The 22691-nt window shown below is 46.0% G+C and overlaps 1 protein-coding gene across 4 annotated transcripts; it reads right to left on the reverse strand.

The window, feature by feature from the left end:
* Positions 1-42: 42 nt before the first annotated feature.
* On the reverse strand, positions 43-22691 carry LOC113437616 (myotubularin-related protein 9-like). 4 transcript variants are annotated; one of them, XM_026702707.2, is made up of 12 exons: positions 22426-22691; positions 20933-21150; positions 19921-19980; positions 17383-17491; positions 15282-15407; positions 11392-11565; positions 8891-9108; positions 6256-6417; positions 5973-6114; positions 4551-4771; positions 2167-2309; positions 43-623 (listed from the first exon to the last, which is right to left on the reverse strand). In XM_026702707.2, the coding sequence occupies exons 1-12, from the start codon at positions 22516-22518 to the stop codon at positions 499-501; spliced, it is 1791 nt and encodes a 596-aa protein (XP_026558492.2). In that variant the 5' UTR covers positions 22519-22691; the 3' UTR covers positions 43-498. The 4 variants fall into 4 exon arrangements, with proteins under 4 accessions (XP_026558492.2, XP_026558494.1, XP_026558493.2 ...); XM_026702709.2 differs by having other exon boundaries at positions 20933-21192; XM_026702708.2 differs by lacking the exon at positions 19921-19980.

Raw genomic sequence — 22691 nt, forward strand, 5'->3', positions numbered from 1 at the left:
AGCCCAAGTTCTACATCCTCCAGGATTTACAGGATATTGTGAAATTATTGGATCAGTTTATTGGGTTAGAGCAGCATTTTTCAACCTTAACAACTTTAGGTAAAGTAGACTTCAACTTGCAGAATTCCCCATCCAGCACAGATTAGGCTTCAACTAATATTTAACATTTAAAATGCTTAGCCATGTCAGCTTTATTGTCCAAGCATAGCTATTGGCTCCAAATTGGGGTGCTACATGTGAGTATCCAGATGACTTTCTCATTCCAGGAAGATTTTATCTTGTGTTCTGCATTTCCTTGATCTAAAACTTAGATTTAAAGAGCTGTATTTTATTTGTAACAGTAAAAAAAAAAAAAGGCTTGGGAAATACACCTACATGTTCACAGTCTTTTCAGTGCCACAGACGAAGTGTTTGTTTCTGTCCTTCTGTGTCAGCAACTCTTCCTCTGTTTTTTCAAGTCTCCCCTTTTGGGGTGACCAGCCAATTTGACTTCTTCATTTAAAAAGAGGGCGTGGCAGTGTGCAACTGTGGTGAATAGGTTTGGCTACTTGTTGCTATTTGCCGAATTTCTGCCCATGCTTCATCAAGATGGTGGGATGAATGGACCCAGCGGAGAAATAAGCCTGCGTGGAGAATAATGCCCAGTTATCCATCTCTTTCACAAGGACAAACAGAAATCTTTTATATCTTTGCAGCAATTCTTTATAAAGAACCTCACAGTAAACTAACTTAGCTTCCAGCCCCAACATCTTGGGTGCGTGTGTGTGTGTGTAGTCAAATCTTTCAGTACCCCAGAAGAACTGGGGCTGATAATGACACTGCTTATTTTTACATTTAAGACGTAAAAAAGATATTTAGATATCCCTCAAATCTGCAGGCTTACAAATATACCGTATTTAGCAGAAGATTGAAATTCTCACTCTGAAATCTAGATATAGAGAGCTTTAAAGAGAAGTCCTCTGAAGATCCAGGATTTGATCAAATGGTTAGGCATGTTTTTTATAAGTGAACTTATATATCTCTTTCTACCATCAGATGTGATTTGGAATATTTGCTGATGTTCAGACAGTTGAAATTCTTGAAACTGTTAGGTTTTTAGTAAGGTGGATTCCGTATTACAGGCAGTCCTTGACTTGCATCCGTTCAATTAGAGACATTTGAAATTACGATATCTCTGAAAAAAGATACGACAGTTTTTTGTACTTATGAATATTGTGACTCTGCAGCCACATAATCATAATTTGGTTTTGTATCCCTGGAGTCACATAATCATGATATGGGTGCTTGGCAACTGGCATGTATTTACAACGGTTGCAGTGTCCTAGGGTCAGGTAATCATAATCTCTGACTCCCAGTCAGCTGACAAGCAAATTAATGGGGAAGCAACAGGAAAAGTGACACGTTGTCTTGCTTAATAACAAAATTTCTGGTCTCTATTTTAGTCATAAGGCAAGGGCTCTACGAAATTCTGCAATGCATATGTTCGGATATCTTCCAGCCCTCTTAAAAATCTCTGGAATTATCGCCTCAGCCTTAGCAAACTCATGTTGATGAAGATTCTTACAAAAGTGAGGCTTCTCTTTTTTGTTGTTGTTGGTTTGAGATGTTTCACTGCTTATCCGCTGCTCATACTCAGCTTCAGCCTGAGCAAGTTGCTTAGGGGAATCTGAACAGGCAGAGAGCCGTTGAAATGTATCAACTCCTCCCGCACTAACCTCAGGTTTCCTCCTCAAAGTAGGGAACGTCTGAAACCAACAACAACAACAAAAAGTCCAGCTGCCATGATTCAACTCAGACAACTTTACCTGGATGACTGAAAGTCTTCCTCAAACTATTACCATGCACTTTGGTGGGGGAAGAAACCTCTGAGGTTGGTGCAGGAGGAGTTGCCAACGACTCTGCGTAACCAACTTGCTCGGACTCATGAAGCTGCTTTGATGAGCAGAAAATGCCTCCAATTAACAAGAAAAATTCCGTCGCCATGACTCAAACTTCCAGGCTGAGCAAACCACCTGGCCGATGTTGGCCTATGAAACTCTGAAACCTGAAAAGGCTTAATTTAATCCAGATTATGATGTCTTTCTCATGCAAGTGCTTTGTTCCAAAACTCCTAATGTGAGTTTGTACTTTACACGATAAAGAAGGAAGGGCGGGTGGCCTCTCTACCTTGCCAGAGCACCAAGCTCTGTGGCTCCACGGAGGGCCAGATGGCCAGGGGGTTGTACACGTAGAGGGGATTCAGGAACTTCTCCACGTGGTTTATCCAGGGCCAGAGGCAGTGGGTCTTCTCCCTCATTTCACACAACCGCCTGCAGGGAAGCCAGCAGCATTTTAGTCCCTCGCTCGGGTAGGCACGGAGCACTGACTTTCAGCCTGGGCAACTTGGAGATTCCCAGAGGTCTCTAGCCAACTTCCCAATCGCATCCAACCAGGAGCCCGCCATGTTAGGGAAGGAATACAACATTAATCCGATACGGGGGACAAATGCTCCACAAAAATACAATTGGATATTTGGGGAAGACTTGACAAAGCAAATGAAATCTAACATTTTTGGATTCCCCACCCCCCCCTTCTTTGAGGTGTCCTCTCTTGTGGGCAGAACTTGATTCAAACGGGGTCGTTGGAGATGTAAAAGCATGAAATAATTACAGGTATAGATGCTCCTTAACTTACAAACATTAGTTTCAAAGTTACAACAGCACTCAAAAGTGTGTTCGAATCAGCCAGGGGTGGGGATGCTACTGGTTCTGCCTGGTTCTAAAGAACCAGTAGCTCTGAAGAGCAGCAGACACCAAACCAGTTCTGCTGTTTGCCGCTGTTTGACCTGCCTGCCTGCTTGCCCACCCGGGCTCTTACCTGACCTTTATTTCGTGCTTTTTCGACCTCAGCTGCTTTGCGCGGCACAGACGAAGTTGAAAAAGCAGGAAAAAAGAGGATTTTCAAACTGCACACAGTGCTTTTCAGCTGTCTGGGCAGCACAGCTTAGGGTCTTTTTACACGCGCACCTAGCAAAACATAGTCACCGAACTGGTAGTAACACTGGTTGAATCTCACCCCTGGAACCAGCCCTCACTTTTATGACAGCTGCATCATCACTGCGGTCATGTGATCAAAATTTAGGCACTTAGCAACTGGCATGTATTTATGATACTTGCAGTTTCCTGGGATCATGTGATTGACAGTTGTGACATTCCCAGCTGCTTCTGACAAGCAAGATCAACGGGGAAGTCTGGTTCGCTTAACAACCACATGATTCACTTAACTAGTGATACTCTTGATGGTGGAGAAAAGGTTGTAAAATCGGGTGCGACTCACTTAACAATCACCTTGCTCAGCCACCGAAATTCTGATTCCAGTTCTCATGAGTCGAGAACTACCTGCACATTTCCCCTCAGTAGCCATAGTTGACTCGGATCAATAAACCAGGATTAGACATTGCTTTTTATGAATAGGGCTCCAAGCTACAAGGAAGACTAGCCAGCCTGGATTTGTTTTTATTTAATGCTGTCTTGAATGGAGCAACAAGCAAGGAGCTTCGGTAGGGATGTCCACAAATTCTGGTGGAAAAAAGTCAACATGGTGACCATAAAGGTATGATTGTAGCTCCGACTGCAGTAGACATGTACACAAACAGGTGAGCTTTGATCCCACTGCTGTGACTGCCATCTTGACCACACACTGCAGGTGTTAACTCATAAAATATTTCTATGGTCCTTTTAGAGCTGCCAACAGAAAGGGAGAGGGGAGCAGTGGGCGGCTTGCATTCCATAAATGTTTTCAAAGATAGTTTCTAGTTGATGGAAGTTTCTGCTGCGCAAAATTCTAACTGGAGAGTATGATGAATGGCTCTTGGCTATGGATACGTCCCATTGGAGAATATGAATTACGATCCACCCAGTGGGTGGGGGAAAACCAGGGTCAAGGGTGACAATGAATGATGCGTCACAAGGTCGGCTCCACGCAGGTGGTGCCGGCATGTTTACGGCTAATAAATAAGTTTTGGAAGTTCAGCAAGAGACTCATGATTTAAATGGGGGTAACTGACAGCAGGTTCCTTTGAACCCTGGTTCTGTGGATCCCTCACCCGAGTGTTTTTATCACAGTTTGTTTAGCTATTTCTGTGGTAGAAGTCATGAGAACCATCCGCCAGGAGGCTCTGAAACCTTGGTGTTCCCTTCCCTGCAAAAGTGGCCGCTGTGAGGTGGAAACCGTTCCACTTTCCCAGGTTGATTTCCTCCTCGAGAACATCGTGTCCTGGTGTTAAATCCTGTGCAACTCATTTCTTGAAAGTGTAGGGAGAGTTCTCGTGGAGGGTGGGGGGGTTGCTTAGGGTATCTTGTGATTTCTAAGATGGCAGATTTCTTCACCCAAAGATATTTGAAGAGGCCAAATTAAGTACAAGGCCATCTCTCCCCGTGTCTTTCAAGTCTGGAGGCAGAAAATGCCCCAGTCCTCAGTGGGAATCTTGGAGTCATCTTAGTTTCACCCTGTTCTCCCAAGCTGGCACCCTCAACCCTGACGGCCCCTGCCTTGGCCTGCGCCTGTTTTACCTTTCTTTCTCATTGTTGCCCAAGAACGTGCTGTAGGGAGAGGCGTAGCAATGTTCAAAGAGCGCCAGCAGGAGATGCTCGTTGAATGCCAGGGAGAAGGGAAACTGGCGCCCCAGTTGCCAGACACAGTCAAGGAAAAGGAGAAAGGTGGGTGCCTCTTGCTTGAGCCGGGTGTGCGCATAGGCAGAGTGGGCACAGCGGAGCTGGAAGGGGTGCCCGGCCTGTAAGAGCAAAAAGGTTGGCAGCTAGAAGCAGAAAAGGGTATTTCTGCTCCTTCCACACGTCTACCAGTAACATGCAGGGGGAGGGAAGGGCAGGAGACAATGCTTTCAACAAGAATCAAAATTCAATGAAGTCAAGTCAAAGAACCCCCTAAATATCGGTAAGAATTAAACTGTTCCTCCTTATGACCAAAGGTCCACTTGGGTCATACCAGCCTGTTTTTCTGTGTAGGATGAGATGGGGAGTCTGAGGTCCTACAAGAATTTCTAAAGTACAACTCCCAGCAAGGAATTAAAGGCTTGGAAAAATGGAAGTTGTACTGTAGCCACATCTGGAGGGCCAGAGGCTCCCTGCATTGGCTTGATGATCATCAGTGGCTGTGCTGTCACACCACACTAAGCCATGGTTAAGGAATCTGTAACTTCCATCCTGTAAGCTGACTAGAATCTGATGAGTAATGTATAACATAAATACCCTATGCCTGTGCTTAGAAAGAATTAACAATCACAATTACAATTTTGAAATTCTGTCTGTATTACTACTAGGAACCGGGGAGGGATTCTACCGGTTCAGACTGGTTCTATAGAACTGGTTGTTATGATTCTGCACAGTTCAGAGAACCGGAGAATCGTGCCCCTGGCTGGCCCCGCCCCTCTCTGCCCACCCCTCCCCTCCCCTCCCAGTCAGTCCTTATCGCGCATGCGCGACATTGCTGAATGCATTCTCCCCCGCCCAGTCACTTCTTAAGGTATTTATTTTCCCCTCCCAACGATCGGCTGTTCTGACAATCAGCCAGGATCCTCCTCGCTGTCTTACTGCTTTGCCCAGGAGGCTTCCCTGAGGCGCAGGAGACCCAAAAATGGAGCATGGAGGGGTCCAGTGAGTCTCCCCCAGGCTCTGTTTTCTGGGAGTAAAAACTCCCCCCCCTGAAGCTTCCCTGAGGCCCAGGAGGCAAAAATTGGGGGTGGGGGGTTGCTGCAAAAAGAAGCCACACCCACCCAGTCACCTGGTCATACCTGGCCACGCCCAACAGAACCGGTCGTTAAAAGATTTGAATCCCACCCCTGCTAGGAACTACTGAGATAAAAAGGTGTACTTTCTTGTTTTCCAGCCGTGCTAATTTTTAAGAAGTGTGGACCTCATTTCCCAGAATTCCCCAGCCAGCATGCCAATCCCCTTGGAACTGGCTCCTGCTAGTACCTGTATCCATTCCCGCTCCAGCAGTCCCTGGAAGCCGACCAGTGTCCTGCAGGCTGGATCCAGGATGACTTGGGCAAGAGCTGTCACCAACAAGGTAGCATCTTTCCCTTCAGCTCCATGCACCAGGACGCAAGCCTCCTCTCTGGAGCAAGACACAGAGCTTCCGGTGACATGACAGTCTCCCTGACATGAGCCCACCCCAAAAGGTTGAGGTGCAGAGGGGACTTGCCCAAGCCGCTCCTCTCCAGACCCTGCCTGGAGGAAGGACCAAATGCAATACTACCTTTCCAGGCACTGGGCTGCCAGGCAGGCAGCATTCAAGGCTTCCTTGACATGGGACAACCACTTGGAGGCTTCCAGCCTGCTCAGCCAGCGGTCCATGTGGGGAGAAAGGTCATTGCAGGCTTCTACCAGTTTGATGAAGCTTTCCTGGAGGGAGCGACCCCTGAGACATGGGGAGGGAGGAGAAAAAGAAGGAGAAGGGAGAACTGACTTGGTCAGAGAGTTCAACAGCTCACAGTCAGGGCTACAGAAAGTGAGTGACAGTTAATAGGGGGAGGCAAGTTTGGGCTGAAAAAAAGCTTCTATCCCAGGGCAGCAGCTCTGTTGAATTCTACTGTATAGTGCAGTGTTGGCGTGGTGGTGGGGTTTTTCAATTCAATGTGTGGAGTGTGAAGGATGTGTGTTAGGTATAACATAGGTCATCTAACGTAGTTTGGGTAAACTAATATATATAAACTATCATTCTAAGTTTAAGTGTATGTCACTTTAACTGCAAAGCATGTAATTTTGGGTGTGGTGTGAAACCACCATAAGAGGGAGCAAGACAACCTGATTGATTGCTGACGATTCCCTGATGCTTTGCTGGCAATTACTGACAATTACTGGATTGGATTACGTTGATGTTTGTTAGCTGCGTCTTTTTGACTACTGAAGAGTTGCTGAAGGAAGAGAGGAGTTTTTGAGTTTTGCATATCTCTCTACTGCGAGGAGATATATCACCGGACTGACATTTGTAAGTGTACTGACCTCTCTTTTCGACACTGGAATTTGCAAATGAATAATCCCTGGACGGACTGAACTAAGTGAATGATATATGGACTGTTTTGACTATGTTTTAACTCTTGCCGGAATAAAACTATTTAATTAGCACTGTGCCTCTGTTTACTGAGTGTAAGCTACAAAAACACTTATCTCATGTATTTTGCCTGCCTGCCTGACTGCCCTGCAGATCTTGCTAGGGTATATCCCTAATTCTACTGTATAGTGCAGTGGTGGTGTGGTGGTGGGGTTTTTCAATTCAATGTGTGGAGTGTGAAGGATGTGTGTTTGTGTTTATTTTCAGGGTCATGATGTGCACTGAAGATGGTGTTTGATTTTATTGTACGAGGTGCAATGACAATAAAGTAAAGTAAAGTTTAAACTTTAGTTTAAACCAGTTGATCACCTGGAGAATACATAGTCAGGTTGTTACAAGTATGAGTTAGAGCAGGGATCTTCAAGCTTGGCAAGTTTAAGACTTGTGGACTTCAAGTCCCAGAATTTCTCCTCCAGTCATGTTAGCTGAGGAATTCTGGGAATTGAAGTCCACAAGTCTTAAACTTGCCAAGTTTGAAGACCCCTGAGTTAGAGCAAGGTTATCCAAACTTAGGAACTTTACTTTGGGCTTCCAAGATTCCCCAGCTGGGAGCTGAAGTCCGCAGATCTTGAAGTTCCCAAGGTTGGACACACAATGAATTTTAATCTTTTTCCCAGGCTGTCACTTAATTTTTTAAAAAAGTGTTTGTTTTATGGAATACTCCTTTCACTTTAAGCAACCTGCAAAGAGCAGTGATTGGGAGTTATCAGGCTGGTTTCTTCCATAGCTTCTCTAACAATGGAGGAAAATCCCATAATTAATCAGGGACAGTGCGAAATATTTTGTTAACCTAATGCCCTCCAGATATGTTGGTCTACAATTCACACTGTTTCTGGGAGATTTCAGGGCTGATGGAGAAACATATTATTCAATCATTCTTAGCCAAGATTGCAAAAAATCTAACCTAAGCACCAGTCTTTCACAGCTCATCCTTGACTTAATTGGGGAAGGGATCATATTTTTAGGCTGGTTCACCTGCTTAGTTTAGTTTACTTTATTGTCATTGCACCTTGTACAATGAAATCAAACACCATCTTCAGTGTACATCATGATTCATGACTATGAAAATAAACACAAACACACATTGAGTTAAACCTTCAACCACTCCAACACTGCACTGAACTGAGACCGCCTGGGATGAGCTGGTTCACTTTTGGGCGGGAATGTTTTACTCAGCAGCAGGGGTCCACATGAAGTGGGGTGGTTCATGGTGCAGAATTTAGGGGGGGGGGAGAGAGGGGGGAGGGGTGCCGCTGGGATAGAAGGGCTGGTTTTGGAGACCTGGAGGGGATTTGGCTTCCGAGAATGTTTTGAACTTTCTTAAGGCAGCAGGAGGTCGGCTCTGATCCCCTTCATGGGCTGCAGCTGGGAGGACTGATTAAAAGGACAAACTGCGCATGACAAAGTTGCTGGAAGCAAAGTGTACATTATTCTTGTCAGAGCTTATCTGTGTTTTGGCTTCCTCCCAACTGTGGTTGCTGAGTTATCTGATAGAAGTCTGCAATTAATCATCCTTGCCTGCTGTAGTAATTCCTTCAGTGTGGTGTGTTAGTTTTTTTAAATATAAAATTAACTTTACTTTGGGTGCAGACTGCATTTACTCCCTCTGTAAACTATTTTCCTTAAGAGTTTGATATCCTGCCAAGGATAATTGGACATTGGGACTTTCTTCTATTTTTGTGATTTGGTTATTTTTGTGTTACGACCCGGGTCATCACATTTCCTTTTAATACCTTTCCATCAGGGACAGTTAGGGCACAAATAGATAAGCGGGACTTACCTCTCTAGCGCTCGGTGCAGCCTCTTCCAGCCGGGGTAGCAGCTTCGGTGCTCCAGGCCTCCCCCCATCACCCGGGCCTGCTTTGCAGCCTGCAGCGACCTGGTGTCCAGGATGAAGCCCCGTTCCCCACCTTCCAGGACAGCAGCCAAGAGCAGCTCATCCTCATGGCAGCGTTTCCGGTTGGGCCCCACAAGGGGCTGGCTGCTGCGAAGCATTGCCTGTATGAATAAAGGAGAGAGAGAGAGATAGGAAGAGAGACTCCTGTGAAGGAGGTGCAAACGGATCCATTTGGGGTTCTCCCAATGTCACCTTGTGATCATTGGTCAAGTACACCTCCTTAAGCTTGATTTTAAAAAAAAGCTCATCCTGAAAAGGAATGTATTTTTGGATATGCTTTCCTTAAAACAGGGGTCCTCAAACATGGCCACCTTAAGACTTGTGGACTTCAACTCCCAGAATTCTCCAGCCAGCTATGCTGGCTGGAGAATTCTGGGAGTTGAAGTCCACAAGTCTTAAAGTGGCCAAGTTTGGGATTCTGGGAGTTGAAGTCCACAAGTCTTAAAGTGGCCAAGTTTGGGATTCTGGGAGTTGAAGTCCACAAGTCTTAAAGTGGCCAAGTTTGGAGACCTCTGCCTTAAAATGTAAGCATTTTTGTTCATAAGTCTGATTCATATCCAGTTTTTGCAAACCATTTTTCTATTTTATAGCATTTCATACAGCTTTTGGTTTTTTAAAGTGGACTTGTTTTGGTTATATATTTTCTAAAATGACAATATTGATGACCTGTATTGCAAAATTTGGAGAACTATGAAATTTTGAATAATAGCTATGTTTCTGCATATTTGTCTGAAAAAGCAAAATTCTGAAAGTTCCCCTTTTGGGGCAAACAAAACACATTTCTACATTCTTGTGCTCTTGTGTTTATTAATGACCGTGATAAAGTCATTTCTTTTTGAATTCCCGATTCTTAAGCAGTGCTTAGTCTGTTTTTTTTCCTGCTGTCTGGTTGGTGATGCTCAAATTCCTTCTGAGGCAGTTAGTGAAGAAGGGTCTGGAGGTGAAACTACCTTAAAACGGTTAAGGGAGCTAGGTCTGTCTAGCCTACCAAAGAGAAGGTTTAGGGGTGATATGATAGTCTTCCAATGCTCGAAGAGCTGTCGCAGAGGAGAGAGGGTTGACCTATTCTCCAAAGCACCAGAGGACAGGACAAGAATTAATGGATGAAAGACCATCAAAGAGAGATCCAACCTAGAACTAAGGAGAAATTTCCTGTCAGTGAGAACTATTAATCAATTAGAACAGCTTGCCTGTGGAAGTTATGGGTGCTCCGTCACTTGATGTTTTCAAAAAAGGTTGGGTAGCCATTTGTCTGGAATGGTAGAGGGTCTCCTACTTGGGCTAGAAGACCTCCAAACTTCCTTGCAATCCTATTATTCTATTTCTATGAAATAATTCCGTACAGATTGGTGAGGGTGACTCAGGTTTGCTTAGAGTATTTGTTGGGCGGGCCAAAGCTGGCTGGTTCAGTTCCCAGCATCTTCTGGTACAGATGAGGAAGGTGGCCACTGGGGGTCATCTCTGTCTTCTATCTATCTATCTATCTATCTATCTATCTATCTATCTATCTATCTATCTATCTATCTATCTATTTATTTTGATGTGTCAATCACTTACAAGATAATAGGTATAAGTCTATACTTAGTTATGAATACATGAAATGGGTACATATAAGAAAAATAAAAGAAACAATAGTACAGGGACGGTAGGCACGTTGGTGCGCTTATGCACGTCCCCTACAGACCTCTTAGGAAAGGGGTGAGGTCAATAGTAGACAGTCTAAGGTTAAAGTTTTTTGGGGTTTGGGGAAGAAGCCACAGAGTCAGGTAGAGTATTCCAGACATTGACCATTCTGTTGCTGAAGTCGTATTTCCTGCAATCAAGTTTGGTGCCCTCCAGTATTGCAGGATATGAATGCTAGGAGTTTATAAACATCGCAAGAGCTTCAAGTTGGATAAGATGTCGCTGTTGCTAGTGCTGAAATGGAAGGCTACTTGTATTCACTAAAACAGCATTTCTAGGCCTCGATAATTTGAAGGTTTGGCTGATACTGGGAGTTGGAGTCCACACATTGTGAAGCAGCCAAGATTGAGAAACATTGTGCTGGAGCAGGGGTCTTCAAACTTGACAGCTTTAAGACCGATGGACTTCAACTTCCAGAATTCCTTCTCGTCATGATAGCTTGGGAATTCTGGGAGTTGAAGTCCACAAGTGTTAAACTTGCCAAGTTTGAAGACCCTTGCACTAGAGTGAACAGCTATGGGGTGAACAGCTAAGCATGCAAACAGAATTTGTGGGGAAGAGAGAAGAAAGAGAGGGTTGGCAGTTGGACAGAATAAAAACAGGGAAAGGACAAAGCATAGATTAAACTACATGGCTGGTTTATGCACAGGAATTAGGTGCCACAAGTGAAAGCGATGGAATGAGAAAGAAAGTGGACCCACCGTTCCGTTTTTTTTGTGGTAGTAGCTGAGAACTGGGAATCGCCTCCCCTGACGAAATCGAGCACTCTTCTGAAGGGCTTCATCATCCAGTCTCGCTGGTACGATCACAAATGGAGGATAACTGGGACAAACCCCAAAGTCTGCATTGATAGAACTCAGCCTCCAGGCCCCCGTCTGGGAAGAGTAAAGAATGAAGGTATTTGAAGAGACTCCACCCTGAGACATTGGTCTGCCATGGCCGTGGCCAGCTCATTGTTGGCTTGAACCACCTGCCGGTGCCGGTGCCACCAGCCTGCTAGCCCAAACTTTGTTGTGGATGATGCCACTACTTGTCAGATCCGTGTATCTGTCATTTCTTCGATGGAAGAAGAAAAGGGGGCGGGGGAGACTGATAAAGAAATCCTTTCTTGATGTAACCTGAATATATTTAATCTTATATCGAATTTGTATAACCTACACTTGATACAATGGAGGGAGAAAACCCAGATGGCTGGAATCCATCACCTGTGAGAGGCACAGCCAGGAGATGAGAGGACCATAAAAATTCCACCGTGAGATGTGTCCTGGGAAACTCTGAAAAAGATGTTTCCTTACAAAAGGAGGTGAGGGGAATTAACATACTGGCTTTTGTTTCACTAAATACACATTGAGATAAGGGGAGGGGTTCTAAACTCCCTTATCTATCCCTGTATGACTGAGAGATTTTTAGACGCTGCTTTGAACTCCTACAGGAATTGTCTCATCTCAATAAAGGATTCCTTTTGATACGTTTGGCTTTCAGAAGTTCATTCTTGTTAATTGAATGGGAAAAAGTTCTGTAGCCTGACACCACTCTTGTTAGGGGCAAGCCCACACTGTGTCTCTGCATTGTAATGAGCTCTAGGAGGAGGGGATCCCATCTCCCCCATTGTGAAGCACGCTAAATTTCACTGTGCTGCACAGGCCACTTCAGCCATGAGGCGACAACAGCGACGGCAGGCAGTTCAGGCTAGCAATGAGGAGGTGGCAGCCACAGCACACCGTTCGGGCTAGCAAGGCGGAGGCCGCAGCAGGCAATTCAGGCCAGCAAGCTGGCGGCAGCAGGCCAGTGTCTTGGGGCGGAGAGCAGGTTGCTCTGTGAGTGACCAAGTCATGCCCAGCTGCACAAATAAAGGCCGGAAGTAGCTGTGGGAGGCGAGGGCTGCCTTGAGCGCAAATGTACCACAATGAAGGCAGAATGCAAAGGCTCACCAGGCAGGGAGCTGGGCCTTGTGGCCCAGCCAAGGCAAAGGCAGGCAAGCGGGCTGGGCCATGGGGGCTGTGTAGTCGAGGCAAGCCAGCTCGCGAGTGAGGGAGCCAGAGAGCAGCAGCAGCTATGCCATGGGCATGACTCTAGGCACTGGCCAAGGCGGGCAAGATGAGATAAAGAGTGGGTGGGACTCCTGGAAGGGGAGGGGCGGGGCCAGCCAGTGGTGGGATTAGCCGGTTCTCTAAACTACGCAAAAAGTTAAGAATTGGTTCACCTGAACGGGTTGAATCTTGTTGAATCCCACCTGTGCTACTACAGCCTTACAGCATGGGTAAATACACTTAGATATAAGACAGTTCGGTGAAAATGAAGTGTTCAACAAAGTGATGGCACAAGGGGAAAAAACTGTCCCTGTGTCTAGTTGTTTTGGCATGGAATGCTCTTTAGCACCGTCCCAAGGGGAGGAGTTGAATCAGTTTATGTCTAGGATGGGAGGGATTTGTAGATATTTCCTCAGCCCTTCTTACTGGGCAATTACTGAGCAACCTGAATCAGAGAGGTTAACGTTTGTTAATTCCAGCAGCAAAACGAATCTGTTAAAATATAACGGAAGAGAAATTTCTTCAGAAGTTCAGAAGTCAGGTGGCGCCTTTTCTGACTTACACATTTTCTTAAAAGGCATCAGCTTTTTAAAGTGCTACCCGTTTTTTTTGTTTTTGTTTTGCTATCATAGATAAACGTGGCTTTTAATGTTTCATATTTCTCACATGTTCCCACTTCCTGGGTTGTTGACATCAATGGACAACACAGATACATACAAAATCAGAGGGAAATAATTCCATTGATTTTAAAACCCAGCTTTGATATTGGGAAAAAAGTGGTGAGTTGGAAAAATTGGATGGAAGCAGGGATGCAGTACAGACTTCTGATCAACCAATAGAGGATGAGGATGAAATTTTGTCATACAGATAGTCCTCATGTTATGACCATAATGGATCCTGCCCCATGTACCATGTAACTCATGATGGTTATAAAACAGAACTGTCTGTCACATGACCAAACCCAATTTTATGACCTTTCTTGTGGCAGTTGTTAAGTGAATCTGTGGCCATTAAGAGAATACTGTAGTTATTAAACAAACTATGGGTGTGGTTTTTCCAAAAACAGGAAGTAAACACCAGTTTTCAGCAAAATCATTGTAAAACCTGGTCATGTGGTTGCAGGATGCTAGAAATGGCTTTAAGTGTGGCCAGTTGCTCAGTGCCTGAAGTATCATGTGACCACAAGGGGCAGCAACTTCAAATCCAGATCGTAAGTAACCACTCAAGTCAGTGGTGGGATTCAATTTTTTTTTTACTACCAGTTCTGTGGGCGTGGCTTGGTGGGCGCAGCAGGGGAAGGATACTGTAAAATCTCCATTCCCTCCCCCACCCCACTAACCTGCTTTCCAGCTCTGTTCTCCTGTGCAGGGCAACCAAAGAAGACCCAGCAGATCAGCTGGGACCCCATGGGAGACAGAGAAGAGATGGGGTTGGCGGGGCCAGTCAGAGACGGTATTTGCCAGTTCCCCAAACTACTCAAAATTTCTGCTACTGGTTCTCCAGAACTGGTCAGAACCTGCTGAATAGCACCTCTGACCCAAGTAGATCCATTGGAACGTCAAACAGTTTCTAAGGTCTACCTGTATTCCATGCTAGGAGATAATTTTCATCTATTAGATGTAACTCAGTGGCAATATTTACAATTGCAACATTTGCTAACACCATTGTTTGGGCCAGCATCATTTTCAACTTCTGATACAGCAGAGATAGTAGAACAACTTGTTAAATCCTTAAAAATTGAAAAAAATAAAATAAAATTAGTTTTAATAGATATTTGTCATCAATAATGTGAAAAGTCCTTGACACCAGGCCACAAAATACTCTGGTCCAGCTATCGGTTCTACCAGCCTGGTTTCCCTTGTGTACAACCCATGCTCAGAGAGGGACCTTTGCTTTTCATGAAGATCACCAGCCTCTCTACTGTCATGCCCCGGTCAGAGTCTGAATCTGAGGAGGAAGACAAACAGCTGGCTGCGTTGGCTGTGGAGGAGGCTGTGGAAGGGCAAAGTCTGGCTGGGCAGAGCAGGGGAGAGATAGAACAAGGGAGAGGGAGTTCAGAGGAAGACCCAGGCTCACTCCCTCTTCATCCTAGGGCACACAGAGAAGAGAGCAACGTGGGTTACATGTCTTATGGGGGAGGAAAGGGCCCTGATTTCCTTCATTAGCCACAGCTGGGAAGAGAGTTTATAAGAGAGGCAGGCTGAGTGCGGCAGGCTGATGGGAACAAACATGACTTTATCTTGTGCTGTCGTTGCTTATCTGTGTTCATGGCATCTTTCCAACCATGTGAGTTTTGCCGTGCCTTCAAGTTTGAAATTCTTGCTCCTGCTCTGCCAAACTAATTACTTCAGTTTGGTTTGTTTGGACTTTAAGTTACAGTTTGTGTTGACCATGTTTTGGACTTAATTTTCTGCAGTTAAAGGCTGTTCCTGGGAGAGTTTTTCTCCAGCCAGAAGATAACCTGGACATTGGGGGCAAAGTTGGAGATAATAAAGGGACTCTTATTGATTATTTGACTATGTTGCCTTTGTGTCAAGCCCCGGGTCATCACATCTACTCACGTCAGTTGCAATCTGCTTGTAATACTGTTCAGTAATGTGCGTCAGCCACCCAGTGCCCAGCGTTGTGTTTTGGGGTCTGTAGAAGAAGGGGTAGGTCATCATCACCGATTCCAGAGAAGAAAGGGCCTGTGGGAACATGGTTGGCCTGAGATGGTTAACAACAGGTGCACATGACTTTCTCTATCCCGAAGTATCTCTTAGACAGGCTTAAGGCGTTTTAAGATGTATGGACTTCAACTCCCCAAATACCCTAGCCAGCATTGCTGCTCTTGATCCTTAACAGCCCAGACTCTCATTTTGTCTACAGGAAGTCTTCAACTTAGCAACCATTAGCATTTAGCAACAATTCAAAGTTACAACGGCACCGAGAAATGTGAGATACAACAGTCATTCCATTCGTATCCATCATAAAATCTCCGTAGTTACAATATCAACATTTGGATGCTTGGAAACCAGCATGTATTTACAAGGGTCGCAGAGCCCCAGAGTCCCATGATTGCCACTTATGACCTTCCCACCAAGCTTCCGACAAGCGCAGTCAGCGGGGGAAGCCAGAATCATTTAACAACCACCTGCTTCACTTAACAATGGCCAAAAAGCATCACCATCATCATCATCATCATAAAATCAGGTTTAACTCACTTCACCACCATCTTGCTTAGCCTCAGCAATAGAAATTCTGGTCCCAATTGTGGTTGTAAGTCAAGGACCACCTGCATGAAAGTCCATCTGGGAAAAGGCAACCCACTTGGGTTTCATCAGTCTTTCTGTGCCATCTAATATTTAACTGGTATTAAAAAGCTGGAAATGTTACCCCTGGCCAGATGTGAGATGCTTCTGGGGGGGTAGAGTGAGTATGGGCAGAAGACAATACCTACAATGGGGTACATAGCACAGGACTTAGTTCTTTAAGGGGCCGCTTCCCACCAATTACATCGACCTATCTCCTCAGGTCCAGCAAGAGAGGCATCTCCCAGGTCCCCTCAGCCAAGGAACGTCATCTGGTGAGACCCACGAAGGGAGCTTTTTCTGCCCACCTGGTGGGACATAATCCTTCAGAGATGTTCCACATCCTCCATAGCCCTGGCCCAGCTGGCTTTGGCAACAGGAAGGAGCACCCGGGGCGTGTGATGGAGCTGGTGCAGTGCTGCCCTGATTGCATGGATCAATGGGGATTACCTCGGCTGTGAGTTAAAATGCTTTACGATGAGTTTTTTAATATATTTTTTATATTAGAATGGCTCTTTTTGGTTGTTCTAATATTGGTTTTAATCGGCAGTGTGAACATAGCACCAACCTGCAAGTCTTTAAACCAAGCAGATCTCTTCTCGGCATCTCCAAGCACCTTTTACCAGAAACTGGGGGCTTCTGGGGCTCATCCTGCACATGAGGGCCTGAAGCCAGTTTCATCACCCACAAGGAACTGGGGGAAACAGCTAAGCCTTCCCAGAGACTCCGTGCAACAGTTGAGGTTGGGTTAGCCAAACTGCCCAGCATCGCAAGACTTCTGTGCCACCCGTCAGCTTCTTACTTCTCTTGCAATCCTCCCTCTTCTTCCCTCTGCAAGATGAACCAACAGGAAATGGATGTGGGGCGGGGGGGGGGGGAGGGGAGGACTTCCCTGTTATGATTGCAAAGAAGGGGGTTGAACAGCAAGAGACAAAGCCCTGGGAATGCTTTCTCTCCTCCTCCTTCCTCCTTCACTCCTCCTTTCTTTATCCCTAAAGCTGAAACCTTTGGAAGCATCTGGGCTGAGCCGAGTTTGGGCATATGCGTTTAACCAGGGGAGGGAGCTGCTGGGTACAGAATCGTTTTTATGTCTGCTTATAACTGCTTCTCACAATTGCAGAACGATACAGTTTTTGTTTTTGTTTTGTTTTAAATAGAAAATGTATGTCATGATTCATCCTGGTTGAAGCATTGGCCGACTAAAATCTGATTGGGGATTTTGTGGCTGAGGATAGTGTAGGTGGCAACCAGGGGACCTTGGTCCGAAACCTCCCCCCCCCTTGCAATTAATCAGGGGAGGCCCTCTGCACATGTTTAGTGACTCTTCCTCTTCCGGTGGTCTGGTAGCAAAATCAGGATAAGCTCTCCTCACCTCAATGGAGTTGGCAATGTTCAGGCACTCCTCCATTCCTGGGATTTCCAACCGCAGAATTTTCAGGTCTTTGCATTTGAGAGTGATGGTGCCAGATGGGTTGGCCAACCTGTGTGTAAACAAGGAGAAAACGCACCTTGTGAGCTGCCTTGCAGGAGGCCTCAGGCAACTTCCGGCAGTTTGCAAGCAGAAAGAACCTCATGTTTGTGGCAAGGGAGGAGGGGCACCAACGCTGGAGACCTTAACTTCACAGCCACCCCAGCCATAATCTGAAAGTTGGGCTTGCAGATGAGCAGGAAGTGAGCAACCCGTTAACCCAGGAAGAGAGAAGCAGAGGGCAGCAAAGCTGTGATGGCCTCCCACAGTATCAAGTGCATCATACAACTGATGCTGGTTACATTTCTCACATCACTGCCAGCTCACTTGCCTTCCCTTATTCTCTCTTATCATCACCCTACAGGTAGTCCTAGACTTACAACCACGATTGGCACTGGAAGTACTGTTGCTAAGCAAGATGGTTATTAAGTGAGTCAGGACCAATTTTACAACTTTTTTTTGCCATGGTCATTAAGCAAAGCACTGCAGTTATTAAGGGAATCTGGCTTTTCACTACTGCTCGTCAGAAACCAGCTGGGAACATTGCACATGAACCCTGCCAGGATGCTGCAGCTGTTGTAAATGCACACCAGTTGTCAAACTCCTAAATCTGGATCACGGACCATGGGGATGTTGGGATGGTTGTAAGAGTGATGACTGCTCTAAGTCACTTTTTTCAGTGTCTGTTAGGGCTCTGGCAGTTAACCCCCATTTAAATCATGAGTCTTGAGCCAAACTTCAAAAACTTCCAAATGATTTATTAGGAGTAAACATGCCGGCACTGCCTGGGTGTAGCCGACTCTGAGACACATTATTCATTGCCACCCTTGACCCTGATTTTCCTTCCTACCTCCTGGGTGTATTGTAATTCATATTCTCCAATGCGACACATCCATAGCCAAGAGTCATCCATCTAACTCTCCAGTTAGAATTTTGTGCGGCAGAAACTTCAAGTCACCTAGAAACTATCTTTGAAAACATTTATGGAATGCAAGCCGCCCACTGCTCCCCTCTCCCTTTCTGTTGGCAGCTCTAAAAGGACCATAGAAATATTTTATGGGTTGACAGTGTCATTGTAACTTTAAACGGTTTTTAAATGAATGGTTGTAAGTCAAGGACTACGTGTATTGCTGTGCATGCTTTTTCCATCCAGATAAAATAAATCTGGAATAACCACCATGGGTGGTTCTTGCAAACTACTATATAGCAGGGGGGATTCAAAAATCCCAACAACCGGTTCACTGCCCGGTTGCTGGGTGGGCAGGACCATGGTGGGCGGGACTTATTGGAACTTCCTGTTTCCGACTTCCGGTGGGCCTCCAGAGCCGGGAGAGGCTGTTTTCACCCACCCCAGGGTCCAGAGGCCTCCCCCAGGCCTCTGGGAGGGTGAAAACAACCTTCCCTGGCTTCTGGAGGCCCACCAGAAATAGGCCCGTTTACAGACTTCCTGGCCTGTTCCCTCCCCTCCCCCAGGACTTCCGCATGGACCCTGCATTTACCTCCATCAAAAATGGGTCGTGGGAGGGGAGGGGTGGGAGGGGCAGGGCCAGCCGGTTGGTTGAAATACCGGTTCGGTGAACCAGCTGTAACTTTAACATCCAGTTCGCCTGAACCGGTCCGAACCGGTAGAAAGCCATCTCTGCTGTACAGGCCTTAATACCAGGCAAGAATGGCTTTGAGAACTGTCCAGAATTTTTGGCAACCATCTATGGACAATGTTTGGTGACCTTCTGGTCTTCCAAGGGGCAGCTTCCCCCTCTGGTGACATCTCTGGAAGGATGAGGAGATATTTATTTTCCATATTTTCCAAGCTTTTTAGGTCAGAGAAAGTGGGAGGCTATGGGAAGCCTAATGGTCTTGACCCCACCTTAAACCTTCCTCAAACCATCCTAAATCTCACTACTCTTTGAAGCTACAGATAGCCCTCAATTTAGCGCCTGTTCCAAGTTACGGTACTGACAAATTACAATTGTTGCAGCATGCCCGTGGTCATGCGATCAAACTTTGGTTGCTTGGCAATCAGCCTGTATTTATAACACAATACCCCGCTGCTTAGGGAAAGGAGGTGCAAGGCCGAAAGGGTCAGCATTCTGTGCATGCTTAAAAATATGCTCTCAGTTCCTATAATAGCAAAATCTGGGCTATATCTGGCAAGAAGTTGGATTTCTGATTATGGTGCCCGTTGCCAGTTCTCTCTACCCACTCCATCAAATTGTCCTGGCCTCGCTGTCCAGCAGGTAGAAAAAAGGACATCAGGGTGGCTAAAAGATCATTTTTTCACCTGTCTGGGCAACACTTTCTTTCCTGAAGCAAGACCTGGAAAGGTGGGTTTCCCCCTCCCTGGTTGTGCAAATCAGCTGTGGAAGCCAAAAGCAGATGACGCGCCAGCCTGTCACCTCACTTGCTCGCATGGCTTGCGGTGTGAAAATGGTTAAGGCAAACCTGTTCTCTGGCGGGGAGCCGTTAGTCCAGGAGCTTTGATACCAGCTTAAATTCTGCATGCTGAGAGTCACAGGAAGGAAAGGAGAAAGGTTAACATTGTGCCCGAAATGCAGAGGTTGATGGGCACTGAGGTGGAGAGCACCTGCTGCCAACTTCAGTGCCCTCCCTCTTCCAGCTGGCTCTTCACTCCGCCACTCTGGAGGACATGGACCACCCCAATTTTGCCTGAGCAATGTTCTCTTGGGGGCCTGTAATCCCAAGAAGGCGTGAGATTCCTGGTTTCTTTTGGTCTCTTCTGCAGCCCCCCCCACCCCCCTCAGTGAACATTCTGAGCAAGTGATGCGTCTTCCCAAGTCTTGCAGGAAAATGTCACCTCTTAAGCCCATATTTGGCTGCTTTTGAAGAGCTGAGGAGCAAAAGGGTGCAAGATGGAGCTTCAGCAGAGAACAAAGCTACTCCGTTAGCAGTTAGAGTAGGAAAAGCACATCGTTTCACCCCACCCCCTCCACCTGACCCCCCAGCCCAAGCCAGCAAAGGCAGGATATTTGGCCTCCTTTGCCTGATCTTTGCATCTGATCTCCCCATCCTTGAGTGTGAAGGAACCTGAAAGAACCCTGGAGAGCGTATGGTAATGTTTGGGTAGGCAAATCTCCTTCATTTGGGTCTGGGTAGTCCACCCAAGTAGTTTAGTTTAGATTGTAAATGAGAGAGTTTAAAACTGCAATGGCATATTAGTTAGGTTCCTTCTGCAAAGCAGCAATCCAGGATTCTTTTAATTGTCCAAGATGAACCAATGAAACCTGATAGTGCAGTTTAAGCTCTTTTAGACTACATTTGCCTACATTAGACCAGTAGTTCTCAACCTTGGCAACTTTAGCGTGTATGGACTTCAAATCCAGAATTCTGCAGTGAATTCATGCTACTGAGGAATTCTGGGAGGTGAAGTCCACAAACTGGGGGGTGGAGATGAACCACGATGAGAAGTCCAGCAATGGAAGGCAAAGCGATTCACCTTTTTTCAATGGCATCCACATTGCGAATAAGAAGCCACAGCTCAGTTCTTCTCTGTTCCCCATTCCCTTCGGCCTGGGATGAAAACAGTAAGTGATGGCTGGTGATGGCCAGTGTCCCCCGGATGGTCTGGAGTCCTGGGCATGAGAGAACCACATCATCCACCTTGGTGGTCTTGATCAGCTCAGCAAACTCCATGGTGGGAGGTGGCAGAGCGTCCTGGAAGCGTGACGGTAAAGGAGGAAGCTATTTCAGGAGAACCTGGAAGATTAGGAAGAAAGCTGACAAAGGCAATTTCAGAAAGTACAGGGAAAGGGCTTTTTGGTCCTTCAAGATAGGGTTGTGTCGGTTTAGGACCACAATTGGGACGGGAACTTCGGTTGCTAAGTAATCATCCCAATTGTTAAACAAATCACACAGGTGTTTAAATCACACAGGTGTTTAAAAAATGAATGATTGTAGGTTCAGGACTACCAAATTATTATGTCTGTAAAGGAAGGAATAATATAGTCAGAGAGATGTACCTGGTAAAGGGATGCCTATATTTTCCAGGTCAGGAATGAATAGAGGGTAATGCTTAAAACTAAGGCTTGTGAGATGGGTTGGGCTGAGAGACAGTGAGTCCTGCCTAAAGCAGAACTAGAACTCACACACTAGAACTGGTGACTGGCTTTCATGACCGATAGCTTTCATGCCTACGGTGGGAATAGAACTCATAATCTCCTGGAAGTTGCCTCAAAGCCCCCACCAGTTGACTTTCATGCCTAAAATGGGAGTAGAAATTACAATCTTCTGGCTTCTAGGCCAGCGCAATTATTAGAATAAACTGGCTTATTTGCATTGCATTGCATTACCCTTTCTCTGCCCAGAATTCTCCATTCTGGAAGCCCACAAACCCAGGGGGGCTTCCCTTCTCCATCCCCGCTCCAGTCCTTCTCAAGCAGCAGAGACAGCAAGAGATGTCTTAACTCTCTCCAGTTTCTGGGTAGCATCCGTGGCAGTTGCCAACTGACCAGGACAGAGACAGTTAAGCCTGCTCTTGTGCCTTTTAACAAGCACTTTAATTGATAACGGATAGGAGATTTTTTGAACTGAATAGCAAGGAAGGGACAAGCCTCGCCATAAACAGCATAGCTCTCTGTGGTTAAAAGTTGCTCTTATAAGACCTGGTTGAAAAATTGGCAACTCAAATGAAGCATTCTGTTAATTTTGGGGTGGACCTCAAGTGCCTGCCAGATTTGCAAAACTGAGCTGCATTCTGTTTATAATAACCCCACGTCTGTCCAGGCAGACCAGCAACAGCTGCTAACAAGCCATCTGGTGCAACTGTGCTTTACTGAACGTCGTCGCAGAGTTTAGAGCAGCCCCAGATCTTTGGTTGGTTGGCAGGAGCTTTTCAGTAAAAGGATCCTCCTTCCCAGCAGAGAAGTATTCCTCTGGATCGAGTTAGTGTTGGAAGAAAGCCACAGAGCTGGGAGTGCCCACTTCCCTTACCTGAGAGCTGAATTGGGAACTGGATCTCCTCTGGGACCTGCAAAGAAGTCTTGGAAACAGACTGCAGGGGACAGAATTGGTCCCTCCGTTCATGCCCCAGCCAGCCAGCCAGCCAGCCAGCCAGCCAATCGATATTGGCAAAAGACAGTTGTGGAGAAACCTTGCAACAGCTATTTGTTATGTTGCTTGGAGCTCAAGCTGGATCTTATATTGTGAAAGGGTAGAACAGGAACTGCACAGCACTTAGAGAGGGAGAGGCTGAGCAG

The sequence above is a fragment of the Pseudonaja textilis genome, chromosome 10, assembly GCF_049901715.1.
Source record: "Pseudonaja textilis isolate UNSWEBS1 chromosome 10, rPseTex1.2, whole genome shotgun sequence".
NCBI classification, from domain to species: Eukaryota; Metazoa; Chordata; class Lepidosauria; order Squamata; family Elapidae; genus Pseudonaja; species Pseudonaja textilis.

Bases quoted from the DNA above. Each gene is read 5' to 3' on its own strand.
- LOC113437616 (XM_026702707.2), bottom strand. From the start codon at position 22,518: ATGAACGGAGGGACCAATTCTGTCCCCTGCAGTCTGTTTCCAAGACTT. The intron at 6,418-8,890 runs GTAAGTCCCGCT...CCCATGTCTCAG, and splicing joins CTGCACCGAGCGCTAGAGAG to GGGTCGCTCCCTCCAGGAAA. The intron at 2,310-4,550 runs GTAAAACAGGCG...GCTTCCCTGCAG, and splicing joins GGCAACAATGAGAAAGAAAG to GCGGTTGTGTGAAATGAGGG.